This window comes from Pseudopodoces humilis, chromosome 3 (assembly GCF_049639895.1).
Source record: "Pseudopodoces humilis isolate 2021_Gansu_Grassland_sample_001 chromosome 3, ASM4963989v1, whole genome shotgun sequence".
In the NCBI taxonomy this organism is placed as follows: Eukaryota; Metazoa; Chordata; class Aves; order Passeriformes; family Paridae; genus Pseudopodoces; species Pseudopodoces humilis.
The window spans coordinates 80,170,579-80,192,561 of NC_142202.1; the positions used below are offsets into that span (position 1 = coordinate 80,170,579).

The 21,983-nt window shown below is 39.7% G+C and overlaps 1 protein-coding gene across 23 annotated transcripts in view; it reads left to right on the plus strand.

The window, feature by feature from the left end:
• SNAP91 (synaptosome associated protein 91) overlaps positions 1-21,447 on the plus strand; it is a 63,423-nt gene extending 41,976 nt beyond the window's left edge. For 2 of the 23 annotated variants that reach the window (XM_088053603.1, XM_088053606.1), the window contains 13 exons: positions 4,500-4,577; positions 4,683-4,754; positions 5,224-5,307; positions 6,147-6,230; positions 9,710-9,847; positions 11,171-11,320; positions 12,656-12,686; positions 13,886-13,997; positions 14,863-14,886; positions 16,994-17,077; positions 17,147-17,251; positions 18,677-18,777; positions 20,024-21,447. In XM_088053603.1, the coding sequence (XP_087909729.1) occupies positions 4,500-4,577; positions 4,683-4,754; positions 5,224-5,307; positions 6,147-6,230; positions 9,710-9,847; positions 11,171-11,320; positions 12,656-12,686; positions 13,886-13,997; positions 14,863-14,886; positions 16,994-17,077; positions 17,147-17,251; positions 18,677-18,769 (1,055 nt within the window). In that variant the 3' untranslated portion in view covers positions 18,770-18,777; positions 20,024-21,447. Of the gene's footprint in view, positions 1-3,400; positions 3,509-4,031; positions 4,293-4,499; positions 4,578-4,682; positions 4,755-5,223; positions 5,308-6,146; positions 6,231-9,709; positions 9,848-11,170; positions 11,321-12,655; positions 12,687-13,885; positions 13,998-14,862; positions 14,887-16,993; positions 17,078-17,146; positions 17,252-18,676; positions 18,778-20,023 lie in introns of all 23 variants that reach the window. The other 21 variants (XM_088053586.1, XM_088053587.1, XM_088053588.1 and 18 more) reach the window with 21 other exon arrangements.
• The last annotated feature ends 536 nt before the right edge of the window (positions 21,448-21,983 follow it).

Genomic DNA, 21,983 nt, shown 5'->3' on the forward strand with positions numbered 1-21,983 from the left:
TAGAGGAGGCTCTGGAATAACTGTTGACTACACTCTATGGCTGATATTTCAGCTGATGGGAAGCCTGCCTGCTGCCTAAGACTGGGCTTTGAGAGATAAGCTCTGAATTATGTGTTCATTGCTGATATGGTATTGGAAAGCAGATGAGAAATGCAGAATTGATCCAGCACAGCTTTTTTAAAGAACTCTGTCTGATTAATAGGCAAGCTTTCAGATACCTGGGCCAACTTGAGGAGCTCCTAATTGTGTTTCAAAGATAAACAAGAGGAGGCTGTTTTCAAAGTGCAGCTGGAATCATTCCTGTGAAAGAGAAATGCAAAGGAAGAATAAAGGCAAAATAACTTGATATGTCACCCAGAAACAGAATTTGGGCACAGTATTTTTGGACATGTGTAATGTGCTCTTGAGTTACATTTTGTTGTGGGATTACTCAGTAGTCAGTGCAAGTAACAAGTCATGGCAGGCACTGTGCAAATGTTAGTTATTAGGCATTAAGATAACTTGAGTTGTAAGAGGGCAGAACTATGGCCTTCCTGTAAAGAAACTACAGGCAAAGTGATGAAGACTCTTGGCAGTTAAGGGTTGATGAATGTCCCTTATGCTGGTACAGGCTGGTATAGCAAGCTACCACTTCACTGATAAATACCAAACAAACAACAAACACTTTGCATAATTATTATTTCCTAGCTTTGGGCATAGTGAAATATTTCATTATAACTTGGGTCAGGTTTTCTATGTCAAAAAGTAATGAAGGGTGACTGAAGAGGGAAAAATCTCTGGAAACAGTTTCTTGTGTACACTTCAGTTCTATGATCTTTCCCCTACTCATGACTTCCATGGGATTGTTTCACATATTTCATAATGCATTAATGATTATAAGTCAGTTGTATCATCTGTGTGAGTAAGTTTGTCATGTATTGATGCCATGGCATCAAATAAAGCCCAAATTTATGAGATTAAAGAGATCACTCTGCAGGAACACTTATTTTGCTGCAGACAAGATGTATTGAAGCACTTCAGTGTTTAACAACTTTGAAAACCCCTTGTTTGCACATTATTTCAGTAAGAACTAGATTTAATGAATTCAGGTGTAATGCAGTACATAATACATACCTGTCACTCCTGGTAGATGTTCCATGCAGTGTGAACTTGCAAAGGTTTCAGCAACATCTCTAAGTTTTCAGGATGTCAAGAAAATCAAGTGAGGACCATATGTTACTTGATTCTAGAAGTCAAAAGCTAAATTCACTTTTTAAACAGAAGATGCAAGAACATAAAGAATTCAGTAGCTACTTTAAAGGGAGAGAATCTCTTACACTGCTGAATGTGCAAATATAGCTTTACTACACCAATATGAAGGAACAAAAAAGAAAATAAACTGTCCTTTTCTTTAATAATAAAATATGCAGATTTAATTGTATCAATTTTTGCATGTTATGCTAGATTTTAGCAGAGGGCAACTGTGCAGGAGCAGCAGAGACTTTTGGAAAGAACTTAATCAGCACTAACTTAAGTAAAACCCAATGGCAAACCCTTGGTTTAAGCTGTGAGTTATAGGGTCACCTGTTCAGGTTGGTTTGTCTCTATGTTCGTATAGGTTTCTTGAACTAATCAGAGTAATTAATATTAGGAGTTCTTACTATGACATTTTTCATTTAGATTCCTGTATGAACTTAGGTGTTTATTCCACTTGCCATTTAACCCAAGTCTGATGCTAAAAAAAGTTAGTGCTTGGCAAGAACCTTACTCAGAAGTGTCAGTAAAAAATAATTGTAGGTAGGGTTGACCAGTGCCTGTGCTGTTGGCCTACAAGATTGTGTGGGCACAATTATGTTTTTTTGAAAGAGCCCAGGGTGCCCCTCCATCTGAAAGCTGTCCCTGTAGTGCTAAACTGAGCACATGTGATGTTACACAAAACATCTTCTCAAGCAGGGTGATGCAAAACTCTTCAGTTCAGTTCTGTGCTGAATTCCTTCTACATGGTGCACGCCAGTGTCTGGTACACACACAACACTGGGATGTTTGACTCATTCTGATGTTTTTACTTGGACAACTGCCATCCAGTTTTGTTGTTGAACAACCCTGTTACTTGAAAAATAGAATTATATTTGAAATGGCTTATTAGCAGGTCTTTTTTGCTACTAACTCATTTTAATTCTATTGTACGAGATTAGTGGGCTTTCTTCTCTTCTGTTGAAGTTTTGATGCATGTTCTTTAGAGCTTTTTAGATTACCTGGCACGAATTTGTTTTTAAAATGGTTGTTTTCATTTTAAAATTGACATTCAAGTTAAAGCATGTCAAGCTTTTTCCTGTGCTAATTTGACAGTGCAATTGCAGTGTTCCCCAACAGATTTTTTTAAACTTGCTAATTTTTGTAGCATTAGAAAAATGTCCTTTACAAGCATCTTGAAGTATTTAGTCCTCATTGTGCAGTCGTTTTTTTTTTGTGAAGAAAATGCTTGCCTATGAGGATAGTCCAAATGGCACTGTCCATTAGGACTACTTCATAGAATTAAGAGTCCAAATGCTGGTTTAAGCCTAGAAATAACGCTGTTCATAGCTTGAAATTTAAGCATGCCACTTAGGAACTGGCAAACAAAAAGAAAAAAACGGACAAAGAGCAAGTGGCAAACAAAAAAAAAAAAAATTCAAAAAAAACCTGATGAGCAAGTCATTCCAAAAACCCAAACTAGTTGCTTTCCCTAACTTGGCTGGTTGGCCTAGAAGTGATCCTAAAAGGACAGACAGGTTATGGCTCACCAACCATCGCTTAAAATGAACAATCTTGATCTGTTTGAAGCAAGCTGAGTAAATATAACCTATGCATCAGGTTATGGCTTCAGAAAGATCCAGTTGGAATACTGTTAAGAAACAAGTAAGTTCAATTTTTCAGATGTTGCATGACTGACTTGGCTCAAAGACTAGAAATGGTAGATGCAGATATCTACCAGAGTAATTGGATTGTTATTCATAGCAGTGAAAAGCACTATGCAAGTAAACTCACAGTTGCAGATTGATCACATGTAATACAGGCTTTGAGCATGCAAGTTGGTAATATCTGCTCTTAAGTTAATTTTGTTAATTACTTGATTTTGGGTAGTACATGAGCATGCTGCTCTGAACCCTTATACAATGAGAATAATGCCTTCTTTTACACTCACTGTGCTTATTGTGAGCAACCCTAGAAGCTCCATCTGCAAACCCTTTCTAGAACCTGCTTGTGTGGGGTTGGGGGAGAGACAAAGCGTTTTGCGCTGCATGAGTTGTCTTGCTGTTGGAGTAATTACATTCATGTTGTATAAGGGGATCTACCTATGCAATTTAACTTGGTTCTTTTCCTATATTTTTCTTCTCTTTATTCTTTTTTTTTTAATTTCCGTTCCTAAACTGCACCCAAGATGCCTTTGCAGCTTCTCCTGGGGAAGCCCCTGCAGCAGCTGAAGGGGCAGCAGCACCAGCTACCCCAACCCCCGTAGCAGCAGCTCTTGATGCATGTTCAGGAAATGGTGGGTTTTATGTCATTAGATAGTCTCTTGTTTTGCTGGTTTTTGTTTGGGTTTTTTTGTTGTTTAAACTACATGGCAGTGTGTTTTTTCTGAAAATTTCATAGCGTTTGGAATTGGTAAAAACAAACCTTAAACTGAAGAGCATGCCTAATGAAACTGCCTGTTTCCGAGTCCCAGTGACTTTGTGTTTATTTGGTAGTGCTAATGAACAGTTCTATCAGTGCTGAGTTGTAAGCAGTAGCCTGGATAGTCCTTTGTCATATTTGGTTCTTTGGCCTCGTCAAAGAGCCTTTGAAAGTTTTGCCCTCTAGTAACTAGACTACTCAGCCTTTCAGACAGCCTTTGTTGTAGAAAAACTTAAGTAACATGTCTGGATAAGTAAGCTAGATGTTAGAGCGACCTCCTCTGTGTGCGTGAGTGTATTTGCAGTATGTGCATTGCCTATAGTTGCTTTGTTCTTGACTTCCTCCCTCACTGATCCTAAGTATGCATACACATATATTTCCCCTCTCCTTTTTACAAGACCCCTTTGCCCCATCCGAAGGTAGTGCAGAGGCTGCTCCTGAGCTGGACCTCTTTGCTATGAAGCCAACAGAGACTGCTGTTCCTGTAGTTACCCCTACAACTAGTGCAGCCACTCCAGTTCCTGCAACAACTCCTTCTCCAGCTGCTGCTGTTGCTGCTGCTGCTACTGCTACTACAGCTACTGCCACTACCACCACTACTGCCACCACTTCTGCTACCGCCACCACCTCCGCTCCTCCTGCTCTAGATATATTTGGTGGTAATTTTGTTTTTAACTCTTTGATTCTGGTGGATTGATCTGTCAGGAGTACCAAATGAACAATTCGTTGTTGCATGCGTGTTGTGTGCTAGGCTTTCAGACCAGAGAGCCTATTAATTTCAAATATGATGTGCAAAATTGGAAACTTCTTTTTTCAGTCCTGCCTTTCAAAAACGAGTTAAAGATGTGTTATGTTCTTGGCCTTAGATTTATTTGAGTCTGCTCCTGATGCACCTGCAGCACCTAAACCAGATGCTACTCCTAGCATAGATCTCTTTGGTACAGGTAAAAGAGAGAATTCTTCCAATACTCTGCTGCTTTGAGGCTGTGCAATGGTGTAAACTGATTTCAGTGATACTTACTTCTCGTTTTTTCTTTTATTTCTGGAAGATACATTTTCATCTCCACAACCTGGAGCTTCTCCTGTGCCTGAGAGTTCTCTCACTGGTGATCTTTTATCTGGTGAGTGCTTGTTTTCACAGGCCATTCCACAGACTTCCTGGGTTTGAATTTTTTTTTCCAAAAGTTAAAAAAAAATTAACTAACTGCCAGTTTACATCTTTAAACTGAAATATCAAGAAATATTAAGTTTTGGGTTTGCTGCTTTGGTCACAAGATGTGCACTTGCTGAAGATGCAAATCATGAGGTGTCTGACGCTGAAGTTCAGTAAGTAAGTGATGTGGCTATTGAGAGAGGAAATCCTCCTCTAAGCATAAGAAAATGCTCAATAAGTAATGTTTTCTTTAAAGTACTGTGGTTTTCAGTTGCTGTGTGAGAAATGTAACACTTTGTGTTTGCAGTTCTGGAGACTATTACCCAAATTTACCAAACCTGTGGTTCTATCTGTTGGAGCCCATGTGGCTTTGAAATATTTAGCTATCATTTTTGTCTTGCTGATACTAAATATTATTTATCCTATGCTTACTGCAGTGGATGCATTTGCAGCCCCCTCTCCTCTACCCACTGCCTCTCCAGCAAAGGTGGATTCTTCAGGTGTGATTGACCTATTTGGTGGTGGGTATTTTTTATTTCCTCACCACTTCAGAGTTGAATCACTTCATTTCAATTACCTTTGCGCTTTGCTAAAGCTGCGGGTTTCCCCCTCTCACAACTTTTTTGTGTGGCCTTAAGAGCTGAGTCTGGCATGTCTGGTTCTTAAAACTGCACCATAACGAACTGCAAATAAGCTGTCAGTCGTTCTGTTGTCCTGACATTTGCCATTCTGTCCCCAGTCAGTGCATGTGTGGCTCTCCCTCAGATGTCCAGTGAAATTCTCCTCTGTCCTTTTTCTTCTTTGCCAATCTCCATGGTCATGCTGTTTTCTCTCAGTTCCGTTTCTCAAAGCAGCTGAAGTTTTGAGGGTGACTTGTCTCAAACTGGGTATATCTGAATCACAGGATTTGACAAGGTGGAAATTAGGATGCACAACCAACCATAAGCATGTTGAAGAACAGAAATGGTGCTTAGAAGCAGTGGATTTCAGGCATTAGTGAGATATTCCTCTGAAATGATTTCATGTGAGCCACTGGCTTCTGGCTGGAATTACTCCAGTCTTTCAGCTAATGCATTCATCTCCAAACCTCTGTTGTCTTGAATGCTGTGATTTGTATCTGAGAAGAGGCCCAAATAAAAGAGATTTTTTCAAGTGCTGGTTTGTTGTACATCCTTTTTTTCCACCTGAACTTTGCATCCATGGTACTGCTATGCAATAAGGATGGCCAGGCAGTTTCATTTTCTTCTTCTGATGTATGAAGTGGTTATTTCGTCATCTTTTGTTTACGATAAGCGATGAATTGATGTATTTAATATTGAACTCCTCACTTTTTCTTGATGCTTTCTGGAATTCCCTTTAGATGCTTTTGGAAGTAGTGCTTCTGAACCCCAGCCCACAACCCAGGCTGCTTCTAGTTCCTCAGCTTCTGCAGACCTACTTGCTGGTAATAAAGAACTTCTAAAAACTTGTTATTTTAGAGCAATACTCAGAAATGGTGTCTGAAATATTTTATGTTCCTTGGGTGTAGATAGTGAAATAAAATACTTATTCACAAGATTTCTTAGTACTTTAGATGTTTTAATTAAAGCTAGAGTAACTTCTAATAGAGGCAATATACTGAAGTACAAGCTATCTTCCTAGATGATCTTTCCATATTCTTTGTTTTCCTACCTCCCACAAAGCCTTATTTTTCTGTACTGTTCACTGAGTATGAGTGTCTGCATAAAGTTTCTTTGGTTGTCTGTAACAGTACTAAAGTTAAGCAATATTTCAGGCTGTGCTTCTTGTTCCTTACTGCTAATTAAACTTTGAGTTAATTCAGTTTGGTTGCTTTAATTGGGGCAAATTGAACGCTTAAATGTTAGCTTGAATGACTGACTTGATAGCAGTCTTGCATTTAGCCTAGGAGAGTGGGACAGTAAAAGCACGCTTTTCGGAGTGCAAGGGCAGAGAAGTGGTAGAGACCCTCTCCTTTTGCTGGGTGAGATGAGGTCTCTGCTTGTGCTGAATGTGGCATCACTGTTACACCCTGTATCAAAGGTTGAATAATTATTATTTTAGTCTGCACTCTAGGGATAAGCAGCTTCAGCTGAATTCTGTGTGTACAGATTTCGTGCTATACCATGTATTGTAGTGATTGTGCTAAACAGCTGTGACTCATCCCCATTCCAGTTTGAAGTTTGTAGAGAGCAAAATCCCAACACATGCACTTCTGGTTTGTAGAAGAGTTGTCTTAAATTGTCTCATGTTTCTGAAAGAGGAATTTGTGGCATGGTTTAAGTTAATGCTACCCCAGCCAAAACCAGCGCAGTTTGTAGAATTGGTGGGTAATTATCTCCACATTTTCAAATACCTGCTTAGAGTGTGGACATTGTCTAGTTGTGCAACAGGAAGGAAGAAGTTGATAATAATAATATATAATAAAGATAACAATAAGATATACATCTATTTTCAATCAGCAAGCCAGATTCTTAAATTGGGACATAATGTGTAAATGCATTGTAAAGCTTTACGACAGACTGCTTCAGATTTTAAGGTAGAAGACTACCTTTTTTTTTCATATTGCTTCAGTAGGTCTTTGTATTAGTTTATGGATGGCTTAAGGCCATAGATCAGTTTTTTAACTAATAGATTCTGGAACATGACAGTCTTTTGCAGTGACGTGTTATCAGAAGACTGGGTGCAATGCGGTTGTTGGACTAGAAGCTAATTCTGCTTATGCAAATATTACAATATAAAATATTTTATGTTGTTATCCATAACTAAGTAGGAACTACTGTAATAATGCAAGTAGGAACTGTGCTCCAGATGGCTTTAAACTTCAGCAATGTGCTCACTGAATGTGATGAGTTGCATTAAATCAAAACGTAAATTATAAAAGAGATGCTTTAAGTCTAAATACTCAAACAGACCTGAAGCAGTTGGGGTGAGTAGATGATGTTTTCTAAAATTTATTTTATTTGTTCTTTGAATATACATTCCAAAGGGCTCTAAGTAGATGATTTTTTTTTTTTTTTGGCTGATGGAGGGAGTCTATAAACATTGCAGCATATTGCTAAGCATTTGTTCACTCTAGATAATGGCAGATGTATAGCCTGCAGTGTAATTCAGTTTTAAATTTAAGAGTGTCTGGAGTTTGTATGGTGGCTGAAGGCTTGTCCTTCATGGTTTATGAGTGTTTGGTGGTACTAAGTGTTTATATGCATAACATTATGAGTATACTTACTACTCATAATTGTCTTAAGTGTTCTGCTGTCAAATAAGTTCCTGCTCTTGGCTTGCTTAGGAAATTTGGAAGAAATGTTTTCCTACTCCAAGCCTTTCAACAGACAAAACTAGAACTATGCTGATAAATACAACAGTCTAGCCATTTTCCCTTCTAGATCTTTCTATCCAATTAAACTGTGTGCTTATGTGTCCTGGTATGTACTTTAATAGCATCTTATTTGACTGTGTAAAAGCAACCCCAAAATCAAGCAGTTGAGAGTGTCCAGACAACACATCTAACTCAGTTGCCGCTGTTTCTGCAGACTTTCTTGGCATCTTGTGAAATCTCTAGACAACTAGGAACTTGGTTTGTTAAAGAATTTTTATGGCTTCTCTGCCAGGTATTCCTCTTAAATTGTGCAAGGCTAAAAGCTATGGAATTAAGGTCAGTCATTAAACAAATTTTCACCAGAAGCTGGGGAGCAGTCTCTTCTGTAGCTGGAAAAACAGACACTTTATGGGGCTTTGCAAAAGGTTACAGAACTTTCTAAACAGAATCTTATTAATAGGTATTGGATCACACCCTTCTGCCAGGCTCCTTGTTCTCACTCAGGAAATGGAGAGACAGGCTCTTTAGATGGCTCCTGTGCTTTAGGGATTGCTGCAGTGAACCACCTTTGTCATCCCTGGATCTGTCAACCTGCTTCTGGTCTGGTTCTGTGGAGATTAGTACTTCTGTGCAGGTGGTTGAATGCATGGAGCTTTGCCCTAGGCAGCTGATGATCTGGCATCAGTCATGTTTTAGCAGGTATCTGCTGCAGACCACCTCCTCAAGAAGAGGCGAGTGCAGGAAGACTTTTTTAGGCAGCTGGAGAAAGCATCACTATCACAAGCTTTGGCACTAGGGCAACTGGAACCACCATAGTATGTGCTGGAAGGGAGATAGGGAATGCAGCTGGGCATGGGTAGTCTGGAATGTATTAGAGAATCTCTTGATGTGGATCAAGGCATACCAGAGTGAGTTCCATGGAGAGACAAAGTGATGGTGACTTGTGCATATGACATGTGCAGAGAGGCTGAACTGGGCTCATTCAGCCTTGAGAGGGCCAAAGGGAATCCTTAGAGATATCTAAACTCACAGGAGTATGCAGAGAAGACTAGCCAGGCTCTTCTTGGAGGTGCACAAAGATAGTGAAAAACAGCAATGTGTGTGTGAAACTCATTAAATACTGTAATGGTCTGATATGACAACAGGCCACCCATAAAGCCAGTAAAATCTCCTCTTGTAGGTGCCAAGGCAAATCTCTGGGCAACTTGATTTTATTAGACTGACTTTAAACAAGGTGTGGGGCTGGCTGACCCCCAGAGATCCCTTCCAACCTACATTATTCCATGACAAGCTCGTGTCAAGAACGGACCATGGAGAGATGAGGGCAGATCTCTGATGCCAGTGAATTTTTCCATATTCAGGGTTAGCAACTGTGAGCATGAGACTTGCTGTGGGCTAGGATTTGGGTTATAAGGGCTTCTTGGTTCCATTTTACTGAAGTAAGTCTAATAAACACAGGCAAGCTCACCTAGGCTGCTGAAATGTTCTTTATTTTAAAACGGTCTAGTAAGAATTGTCTTTATCATTCTGCCCTCTACAGATTGAGGTTTTGGTAAACACAGGGCAGACTCTAATGTCCTCACCTCTCTTATGTGTTTTTTTTAAAGGCTTTGGGGGTTCTTTTATTGCTCCCTCTCCATCACCATCCCCAGTTACTCCAGCTCAAACTGGATTACTACAGCCTAACTTTGATGCAGCTTTTGGGACAACAGCTCCAACAACTGGCAGTTCATTTGATGCATCAGGTGAGCCACAGGGTTACATCCTGTGAATTTTCTAATTTTCACATGGATACTGTGTGGTAGATGAATTAATGACACCATATTAAGGCTCTGAGTACAAGCAATATCAGTGACCTCTTTTTTCTTTCTTACTGGAAGGACTCAGGGTGGTGATAAGGCTGGTGTGTGCCCAAGAACTTTCTGTATCCATTTTTGGGTATTTGTACCCACTGGTATTCTGTAACCATTTTTTTGGCATTTTTGACCATGCCAGTAAAAACCAAACTAGCGTATACATCATCCTTGCATGTGCTTGATAGCATGAATCAGGAATTGCACAAGGAAAGCACTACTCTGTAAATCAAGTAGACAGGCAAGTCATCTTGCCACTGCTGCTGATGGTGCTCTGGAGCCTGCATGGCACCTGAGGGTACACACAACAGAAACTGGCCTAGAGTTTTTTGCCTGACTATAAGCTTAAACTTTTATCACTGCTATCATTTTGTTTGCATCTCTTCCATTCTATATTTTTCATGCTGGGTCCTTGCTACAAACTTAAAATTGGTGAGTTCTACATCCGTACAAGAAAAAAAGATGGAAATAGTACTGCTGCTTGGTTATTTGGTTGCTTGCCAGTGCACATGCTATCCCTCCCTGTTGACTTAACATTAGCATGTACCTGAAATACAGATCAGAAGATAGAACTCAGGCATGAGATGTACCAAGCAGTTTGACTTCAAGGGATCTAAAAAACTGAACTTCTGAGTTAGATGACTGGACTAAGGAGAATAGCACTGTCTGTGTAGATGGTTCTGGTTCCTTCTGATCTCCTAAGATGTTAGTAGGTTTTCCCAATTCCCCGCTGCTTGCAAGTGAATAGAGACTGCCAATCCTGTTGCTGTGAGATGTCAAGGTATAAGACTGCCTTTGCCCCAGTAACTCTGACTGGTGTTTGCAGCAAGATGTTCATTTTAAAAACCTTTAAATGAATATCTCCTGACAAATGTGTGTGTATCTGACATCTCTGTAAGGATGGTTGTAAGAAAAATAGTGTCATGTGGAAGTGGTGCTGTATCTATGTAGATTCAACTCTCTAATTAAATCCCTTTTAGGCATGTCTTCTCGTACTAGTTTTCATTGGTAAAGCTTTTTGAGATTTACTGTACATTCAGTGTCTAGTAAAATGACATGCATGCCCTTGTTGGCATTACTTTTAATGTCAAATGGTGTTTCGGTAAGATTTGTGATGTGGTTGTCTGTGCTGTATTTGTTGAGCAACAGCAGAGTAGCAGGCAGTGCATTTTTGATCACAGCTGCTGTTCTAACTCACTTTTCTTTCACTTCCAGTGTTTGATGGCTTAGGTGATCTTCTTATGCCAACTATGGTTCCTTCTGGTCAACCTGTAGCACCTACAGCCACAGCAACAGTCCCTGCTGCAGCAGCAAGCAAAGGCCTTGGAAGTGATCTTGATTCATCTCTTGCAAACTTAGTAGGCAGTAAGTGACAAATTTTGGTTTTAAGTGGTGTGGCATGCGTGTTGCTTTTCCGTGGAGCCAAATAGGTGTCTGTTTAAGCTTGCTTCAGTATCCTCCTGTTCTGCTGTGGAAACTGGGGAAGCTATCAGCAGGAATAAGGCTTGGTTCAGATAGCTGATTCACTTAGTCTGGGTTTGTCCTTCTTGGAGCCCAGGATTTGAGTCAAATAATGTCATTTGTCTGGTAGGTATGATTCATAGTGTGTGACTGTCCCAGGTACATGCCAGAGGCACATCAGACTCTAAATGGATGTGCCCCTCTGTAATAGATGGAAAGGTGAAAATTGTCCAAAGTGTCTGATGGCAGTTTAAGCAGCAAAGCTGGTGGACAAAAATAGCTGACTGCATGTTTAATGAGAGAAAGAGTTGCAGTGAGGAGATGTGTGCACTCAAGAACAGAGCTTTTCTTAGGCAGAGAACTTACCAAACATCTTCTTGAAATGCAAAACTAAAGTAAGCACTTTCCTGTAGTAGGGAAAGGCCTTTGTAATTAGAGATGAGTAGCTGCAACCCCCTCAAAAAATCTAACGGAAGCCCACCTAGGCTAAGGTGTAATCCTGCTGAAGCTGTATTTTGGAGAGCTGTATAAAAGGAATACTCCCTTTGTATATGTAAGCACACCACAACAAATACATATGATGCAGACATGGCTGTTAGATGTGGGGGAAAATACTGTGCTTAGAAGTTAGCAAGACTCTTAATCCCTTCAAACATCTTCTGCAAGTCATCGGCTATATCCAAGTTTGGAGGAGAAAATCAAACAGAAGTTTATGACTTACAGGACTTACTTTGGTCCTGTGAGAAGTGTACTCTTCAAAATTTAACTTAAGACTTCTTCCAAAGGGTAATTAAGGAAACTATTTGGAATTTCCATGTATGGTAGAACAGATAAAACAGTGTAAAACTTACAGGCAATACATTTATGTGTATGTGGAATACAGCTTTTTATTTCCATATGTGTAATGAGGAACAGAAACTAGTGTTGTCATTCATGGTAAATAGTTTGGTGCTCTTAAATAACTTAACATTTTGTAGACTTAAATACAGTTACTTTGGTTTGCTTATGAAGCAAAAATTACTTTCTCAAGTGCAAAAAACATCTCCAAGGTTTTTAGATGTTTGTTCTAAAGAATAGGTAGATGTAGCCAGTCCTCTGCTGTCCAAACGAAGACAGCCAAAACTTCTTTGCTCTTGATAAGCCCAGGTGCAATGAAATGTAAGCTGTTGCTTTGACATGCTGCAATTTACTGAACATATGGCTTCTTTTTTATTTCCTTTTTTTGCTTACAATTTTCAGATCTTGGAATTTCTGGTACTACTTCTAAAAAGTAAGTTCAACTGTGCTTAAAGATAAAAGGAAGTTTTCTCCTCTTCTGTATAGCACTACATCTATTTCACTGTTTATTAAGAGATAATGAATTGGTTCTATACCCCAGTCTCCCAGTCCAGAAAAATTCTGAAGCAAGTATTCTCTTCTGTACAGGCTCCCTGAATAATTAAGGTTCAATGTTCCTGATACAGTTTATGAACTTGCTGTCTTTCATCTGAGTGTTAGAAATATTTTTTTTTTCCCTGCAAATTACTGTCTTCCTGTTGGATAGCTGATTTCCAAACAGTTTATAATGAACAAATAGTCCAGATAATATTTATTTGTGCAGCTCCCCTCAGTAATTTATGCTAATATGTAATAGTTTTGTTATATTTTTACAGATGCTGGATGTACTTATTGTGTAGGCATTGAAATACTTCCAAAATAGAAAAGAGATTCATTCCATGCAGCGATAAGCTTCTTTTTGCAAAAAGAAATACTTACAGCATTGGATTTATTTTTGCATCCTCCTAACCTAATTTCTTGCTTCTGCCCTGAGTCTTCCTCTGTATGCACGACTTCAAAATGTTTTGTGCCTCTGTGGAGACGATAGGAGGGATATGTACAAACACATCATGAGGTTTAGCCCCAAAATGTAGTTTCCTTCGATCTACTTTGTTCAAATGGTGTATTTTATTCTGGGTAGAGCAGCCACTAACAAAACCTGGTTTTGCAGCAGCCCTTCTTTTATTCTATGAATGATTTGTTTCTCTTGTATCTATCAACTTTTTGCAGAACTGAATGCTTTCCTTCTTCAGCTGTCTGAGCAAGATTTCCAGCACTGAAATGGCCTTTCAGAGACATCTAGCAGGCAGCTCTCCTGCCTGGCCCCAGTAGAATAGGCAGTAGCAGTCCCTCTTCCTACTTTGCAAGGGTATATGCAATATCTTACCTTCAGTCAATACTAAGTAAAACTTCTCTTTAATTCTCACCACAAAGGCCATAATCATGTAACTGACTTCAGCTTAGAGTGTTCTGGTGTCTACTGCTAACAGCCCTTGAAACTGAGTGTCACTAAAAGTATATCTTTCTGTTAATAACTGCATACACCATAAGCTAATGTAGCTGCACGTCTAATAATAACGTATGCTGCAACTGGTTTTCATTTCCACTGTGGAAGTATGCAAATAATAGCCTGCCTCTCTCCCTCTCTGTTAGGGGAGACCTTCAGTGGAATGCTGGAGAGAAAAAGTTAACAGGAGGAGCGAACTGGCAGCCAAAAGTAGCACCTGCAACATGGTCAACTGGTGGTGTCCCAGGTGGTCCATTGGTAGGTGGTTAATCCATAGATAACACTGGTATTGGACTTCCAATATTTGATGAGACTGTGCAAGCATACCTCTAGGGTCTGTTCCACTCTACTGAGGCTGAAGAGTTTGCTTCTGTGTAAATGATATGAGTATTTCAAGTCACATTTTTTAAGAACAGATTTACAGCTGGTATAAATAAACCATCGAGTAGTGAATGAAAAATATACTGGCATATGTGTCAAGAAATTTCCCTTCCTGTACATTTAATACCTGTGGGCATTTCTAAGTGTGTGATTAGCCACATAGGTCTGCCCAGGATCAGGCCAAGGTCATGTGCCCAAAATAAAACAGTATTGATCCAAAGCTGATGAACTATAAGGAAAGAAAATAAATAGGTTTTCCTCAAGATTTACTGAATGAAGTAGATCAAAAGACTGCGCAGTATTCATACTGATCAGGTAACTGATGTTAGATCAGGAGTGAGTAGCTTATTTAGCAGGGTAAAGCAGTCGGAAAAGTTAAGATTACCCTGTAAATAGTATCAGACAGCATTTATTTTGAGAGAAGAGGGTCGAGTTGAGCTAAAAATCTAAACTTGGCACATGAGCAGCTTGATCAGGAGTAATCTACAAAAAGTAATCTGAAGAGGGGTTATACATCTCATCAAATGTATCACAAGGTTCCAAACAGCCTCCATTTGAACAAGGTTGGGTTAGCAAAGGAAAGAAAGAATTCTGAAGGGGTTCTGTGGCCAGTTCAGTTCCATGCAGCCACAGCCAGGTGTTAACATGACTCTCAGAATGTTCCATAACATTATGGAAGATACACTAATTCTCTGTACTTCAGTAATGTGTTAGTTGTAACATCAAATTTTTTTCTTGATAGAAAGGCTGGGCAATACTGTACAGTGTAAGTGAATTTTTTTTTTTCTTTTCATCTCTTACTGCACTTACTAAACATGAAGATACTAACAGCACCTCATCTGCACTACAGTTACTACTGCTGGCTTAAAATTAGCTAGAAGCTTCTAACATGGCTCCTCTTGGACTGTCTGTCCAGCAGACAATTCTCAGCCAGTGGGTTGAGTATGGCAGTAGTGATTAACCATTTTTGTGCTGTAACCTTGAAAACGATCTCTTTGCTGCTTAACTTGGATGTGAACTACCTGATAACTTGTACTGCCTGAAACTTCAAGCTTCTGCAGCATCAGTCTGATTTTTTACTGATTTTACCATCTGATAAGGAACTAGTTTTTCTGGGAATCTGGGTAGTTTTCATAGCATTTCATGAAACATATGTGTTGTGTATATTTCTTAAAACTCATGCCCTTAGCTACTTTTTGAAATCAAAGAAACCCAGGTCTACAGGCAAAATAAATATGAAGACAAAAATAAAGCTTTTCTTCATGTCAGTGTTGACCCACTTAAGTTTTGGACACTTCTTCCCTTTCTTCTGATCTTTCAAATCCAGGATTAAAATCGGCAGAATCATATCAAAGCCCATTCCCTCCAATGACCTACTGCTTAGAGGCAAAAGAAGGTTCAGTTTGTATGGCCATTTTCTTGGCATCTGCCTAGCTGGATGTTGAGCTACAATATGTTCTTGTAAAAGCAGTCAGATCACTGCATCTAATGTCGTTGACCTGTGTGGTTTAATTTCTTGCTTTTCATACCTGAGTGTTCAGATCTTGGTTTTAGTTTGGGGGACTGTGTTAGCACAGTACAGTTTTTAACTGAAATGCTCCCCAGAAATCTTTCAGACTGGAACAGAGTTCATAAATTCTTAGCCAGAAAATGCAGTGGTTTTGATTTACGAATCTGGGACAGGTTATCTTGACTTGTCTCCAGCTTCTTAAGAAACTGGCATATTTTAGTCTGGAAGCAAAGCTCAACCGAGGGCACTCATGCAGCATTCACAGAAGTGTCCAGAGACACACTCTACTTTGAACTGTGAGTGTGCTAGCTGCTCTCCAAGTGTTGCGGGATGTTACTGACTCTGGGTGGGTGGTAAGGATGTGGAGGCACAGGCACGACCATACAGCTCCTGTAACATCTTGAGAAATTGTGCCTGAATGCTTAGGCCATACAAGAGCAGTAATGAAATCCTACTGCCATTTTTACATCCCTCCCTTGAATGCTTTCTGCCTCTCTTCAGAGTTGTTAATAATTTGGATTGCATATATATCTGCGAAAAAGAAAGGTTTAGATGCCTTCAAGTCTGTAAGGAGACTGTGCATGGGAAGTTACAGAGAAGGGAGCCAAAAGGGATAATGTGTAGGCTGCGCTAGATAAGCGAGGTGGGATGGCCTTGTGGGATGCTCTTGTGCTGTATATCCAGTCAGACTATAAAATTAACAGTTCTGTCTTCCTGAATTCTAGTGGAATATAAACTTTTTCTTTGCCTTTTATTATTTGAATGAAAATCATAACAAGTCAAGCATATGAATGAAAATCATAGCAAAATAAACTAAACTGTCCCTAGTATGTAATGGTTCTGAATGTGGTTTAATTGTGTGAACTTAGCCTTTAATGTCGATGAATCTTGGTGTATAATTATTTCTTCTTCACTGTAAACTAGTTATAGCAGCTATTTCCTTTAGCTTTACAATTTACTTAAGCTTTAACTAAAATACAGTGATACAATAAGTGCCACAGTGTGTAAGCTGTTATGAAACTGGGATGCTCTCTTACACTCGTAAAAGGGGAGGAAAACTGTGTTTTCTTGGGCCTATTTTGAGTTGTAGTCAGTAAATGGACTCTGTTCATGGAGAGAAAGAATGGAGTCTGTCACCATTGCTTTCTTATGGAGAAAACTGAGCATAAGGACTCATTCAGCTCTCATTCTTTGAAGCATTGTGGTTTTGGGGCTGCATATGTGCTGCATAACAGTCCCACTTTCCAGAACAGCTTTGAGAATGCTGGAAACTCTGTGTGGTTTCCAGATGGTTGCTGTTCGATTTTTGCTTTTTTTTTTTTTTTTTGCTTTTTTTTTTGCTTTTTTTTAATTTATTTTTTAGGCGGGAGCTGTGCCTCCAGCAAGTGCTGTTCCTGCCGCAGGAGGTACTCCACCTGTCCCACAGCCAGGAGCAGCATTTGGGATGGTGAGTTTCTTTTGCTACACTGCTCTCCTTCCCTCAGCCAGCCCCTGCTGACTCGGTGTTGGTTTGCAGCCCCCAGCAGGTGCAGGGGTGCCCATGATGCCCCAGCAGCCGGTGATGTACGGGCAGCCGATGATGAGGCCCCCGTTTGGAGCCGCCACTGGCCCTGGTGTACAGGTGAGCTGTACTGCTACACGAATGTTTAACTGCTCTCCACATCTCCAGAAAGCAGCTCCTGTGGGTGCATTAGCTCAGCTCATCTCTAGCTCTGGGTCTGTAAATAAGATGTTGTAAAGGATCAGCTGCCTGCCTTGCAGCAGATCACATGAACTACCTGGATTTTTTTTTTTCAGTTGCTTTGTATGAGGCCAGTGGAACAGGTTTGAAAAGTCTCCTACAGCAAACTACATCCAAGATCTGGTTTTGGGGGGATGTTTGAGTAAAGCTCCAAGTGGAACTCTCAGGCATTGCTATTCTGTTTACAGCCTACCAAAATTTACTATAGCTACACTCAGCAGGTGATGCAGAATAAGCTGTAACACCTGTCCCAGGCTATTACTTCAAGTAGAGTTTGGTTTGTAATAACACTGAAAAAGAATTTCCAGAGGAGAGGCAGGAAATTATTTAGCTGTAGTGTTTTGATTTTTGTGAGCCAGAAGTCCATCTTGCCTTTCAAGTAAGGAGAGAGATGGAAGTTGATGCTGCAGCTGTAAATCTCACTGGTAACCCTGGAAACCACGCTCCCTCCCTTGTTTTGCAAATACTAAGCAATTAACATATAACAAAATACACTTGTAAAGTAGGGAACTAAATTCCCAATGAACCTTGTCAAGGTTTTCTGTGTAGAAATGGAAAGAACTTGAAAGCGCTCTAAGAATATACTTAGTCTTGCTTTTCTTCCCACTTCCAAATATCTCTGAACTTACCAAGAATACTATGATGGGACACAGAGAATTTTTTCGTAAAGAGTGGTCATCAAGGTGTCAGGGCTACATATAAAATACCTCATGTACCCTGAGTTATAGGAATGGGGAGGAATAAGGATGGAATGGGAGAATCATTTGACCACCATAGTCAGAAATGTGGGGAACGTCAAAACTGACGTTTTCTATGGAGTAACTGTCAATTTTTACACCTATCAAAGGAGGAACCTAGTATGACCTAGTCATGTTTCCAGTTTGTTTTGGACCCTTATTTCAATGTAAAATTATTTGTACTTAACTGCCAATCACAGGGATTTTCAGTTGTACTCTGCAGGATGCACTCTGCTTGCTCTGAACCTTGGTTTTTAACATCTAACAATTGTGTCTTCTGTCTGGGTTTATTCTGTCTTGCAGGGAGGGAGTGATCTGAAGCTATGGTAATTAGGATCTGCAGTGTCTATAGCCCTGTCCATTAAATCTGCCAAACATTGTTAACCCTGTAGTAAGGATGGAATCCAGACAATGCTTGGGCAAAATGGCACCACACTGAACTCATGGACAAATGAGAACTTTATATGCTTGCAATGTGCTTGTGTGAGAACTGCCTATGTCTATCTAATGCTTGTGTATTCTTGTCTGCTTTGTTTTTTTCCTGCCTTCCTGGCTGGCATCTTGTCAGCTTTCTCCAAGCCCAACTCCTGCTACTCAGAGCCCCAAGAAACCTCCAACAAAGGACCCATTAGCGGATCTTAACATCAAGGATTTCTTGTAAACGATAAGGTATTCTGTGGCTGTCTGCTCCAGCATGTCACACTGCGGTACATGTCTGGCACACAGATGTTGTTTAGGTTGAATTTGACAGATAAAATCACAGCTGCAGAGATAGAAACATGCACTGTAATGAAAACCAAATTCTCTGTCCACACTCTCATCTTTAGCCTGAAATCTTGACTCACAGATAACTTTTCCTGACAGTTGCTTTTGGCAAAACAAACAAAAAAAAAGTATCTTCACTGTATAACTTCCATTTTTGCCATGTTTCCATTCAGTCCAACACTCATGTTTGTTTTTTTTCTCAAAATTGTTACTTAAACACATGGAATGATAACAAGGTACAAATACTGGTGGGGGGAAATGGTGCCAAAGAGGTTTGTTCCAGTCTTGTGGGTGTTGAAACACATTTGGTATCATAGGTATGAATGTATCAAAAGGAGAAAAACTTATGTATTCTTGTCATCAAGGTAAGGTTGTTTGCAGCTCTTTACTGCTGCCAGCTGATGTTCTCCCCTGCCATGCAATTTTTCAAGGAACTGCTTTTCTGAATGCTAAGGCTGTGGGGTCCTGAGCAGCACTGTGTAGAGCAGCAATGGGGAAGAGCAGAGGAGTAAATGCAAAGAAAAGTAGAGGAGAAGCTAAAAAGAAATACTGCATGGAAGGAAATAAAGGCCAAAACATTTTTCTGATGGTTCTGGAGGGCCAAGTAGGAATATAAAATTGAATTAAACACTGAAGCCAATTAAAAAATAATAATGCAGAAATAAGGTACGCATTTTGCAATTAGGACTAGAATAATGTGCCTAGAGTAAGGTGAGGAGAGGACAATCATTACATAACTTTAAAGCCTTCTTCATGAGTCACTTTTCTTCCTTCCTAGAGCTTAATTCTAAAATGTGTTCTGAGCCCACTCTGCACTGGAGCTGGCAGCAGTGATTCAGGCTGCTCTTAGCAGGCATCTTCCAGTCCCACTTCACCCTTCTCCAAATCCCTGCCCCAGGGAGGTGTACCTGGCACTTGGCAGAGACAGCCAGGAGTGGAGACACCCTCACTGCTGGGACTCACTGCTTTCAACTTGTATTTATAATAGAGAGATTCATAACTGGCTGTGGGAAGACTGCTACTTCACCAGAATCTGATAGCAAATCCTTTGAGGTGTGAAGAGATGAGCAGATTTGGTGCTCTTTGTAGAAAGTGCTTTAGTAATAATGCATTCTATCAGTTTTCATCTAATACTTTTCTATATCCACAGCTGCGGTTTTTCTGACTGGATGCTAAAAACATGAGTTTGGAGTCTACAAATGGATGCTCAGAGTTTCTCAGTGAGCCACCAGTACCAAACCCAGTGCTTACTCAGACTTTCTCTTCCTCCTGAAACGTGTAGCACAGCTGTGAAAGTGAACATTAGGAATGTGTACTACCTTAGCTGTTATCCCTACTCTCTCGAAATTTGTGTACTTGGGTTATTTGTGTTTTACAATTTAAACAATGGATGTATGTTTCTGATGCCTTCTAGTGCTTTTCTGAACCTATCCCACAGGGGCAGATTATGCAGCTGTTGTTTGGTGAGCCATTTGGAGCAATGTCTGTGGTTTTTGAAGGTTTCAATGTATATAACTTTTTGAGGACACCCAAAGTTTCCCTAGGACTCAATTTCTCCTTTATCTGTTACAAAACAGTGTGTGATAATACCAGATAGTAAAGAAAATACTTATGAAATTGTGCAGAATACTTTTTTTTTCCAGTCACAGGAATCTCAATTGTCGTGAAAAAAAATGTTTTATTTTTGTGGCACTGTATATGTTAAAATAATTTAAAGTAATATAAAGGAAAATTTCCATAACAAATACTTTTCCAATTATTTACCAAGAATGAAAAATCATATCTGAAAAAATACCATATTTATTGCTGGTTTTATTTTTAAACCTATTTTAATTGTTTAATTTTTTGCATTTGTAATTGGCATATTTATCAGTTCTTGCTAAATGCACTGAAAATAAGTAAAGGGTCAGTTTCTCTCCATGTAGTTGGGAAAAAGCAACCATAGTTGTGCTGGCATCAAGGGATTTCAAATACGAGAGCACTTTTTGGTATATCTGTAGTCAAAACATTACAAGTGATGTTATTCATCTCTGTTGAGTTCTTCCGTACATCTCTTAATTTAGTGCTTACCTGTGTATGCCTTAGGATAGTGTTTTCTCATTGCCCCGAATGCGCTGTGAGTAGCTTTTGTACTATTGGTGATTAGATTTAATTCTGATCCAGAGATCCATGCCCTTTACTGTACATACTGTGTTTCTTTAATTTTTATTTGTTCTCATACTGTTTCTGCTGATGGCTTGGTGTAAGATCTTGACTCTTCAATGAGGTCACTGTTGATCAGTGTTACAAGTGGCTTGGCAGTTCTCTGTAAAAGCATATTGGGTTGGAAAGATATTCACCTAAAGTCTTTCAAATGAACTATTTAATCAATGTATGGTACCATTAAAAGTGGTTGTATCTGAATTTGCTGTGGGGATAACATACACTGTAATGGGAAAGTTCTATAAAAAGTTAATTTCAAAATGGCTTTTCTTTGTATTTCAGTTAAAAAATTCCCAAACAAAAACCCACAAAACAAAAAACCCCAGTGCATGTGTGCCCTCTGAGATGCAATAAACACCTTGATCAAAGTAACTATCTTGTTGCCAGTTTCATACTCATTAAGATGTTGAGCACAATAACATACTTTGAGAGGGGGAAAATGTGTTTAGGTCCTGATACTGATTGATGAGTCTGCTGCATATGGGAATGATTTTTATAGAATCATAAAATCATTTAGATTGGAAAAGATATCAAAGATCGTAGAGTCCAACAGTTACACTAACACTGCCACCTCCACCACTCATCCATGTCCCTAAGTGCCACATCTACAGCTTTCTGCACTCATTGCACCAGTTTTGCAGCCAAGTAATTTCCAAGTGTGTGCTAGAGGATTGTTTTTTGTAGTTTCCTTTATGTATCTGAGTAACCCCAAAAGTAATTTCATCTCGCTACCATTCCCAGCTGTTTTCAGCCGTGCCCAGTGTGTGGCAGCCTCAGGTAGGAACAGCCCCTGAGCCTCCTGGACACAGGGACTGTCCCAGAACCATGAAGGCCTTCCTTGGAAGGGTGCTGGGTGGAATGGTGCCTGGGGGGCTGCACTTGAGGGACCCCAGAACCCTCGTGTCACA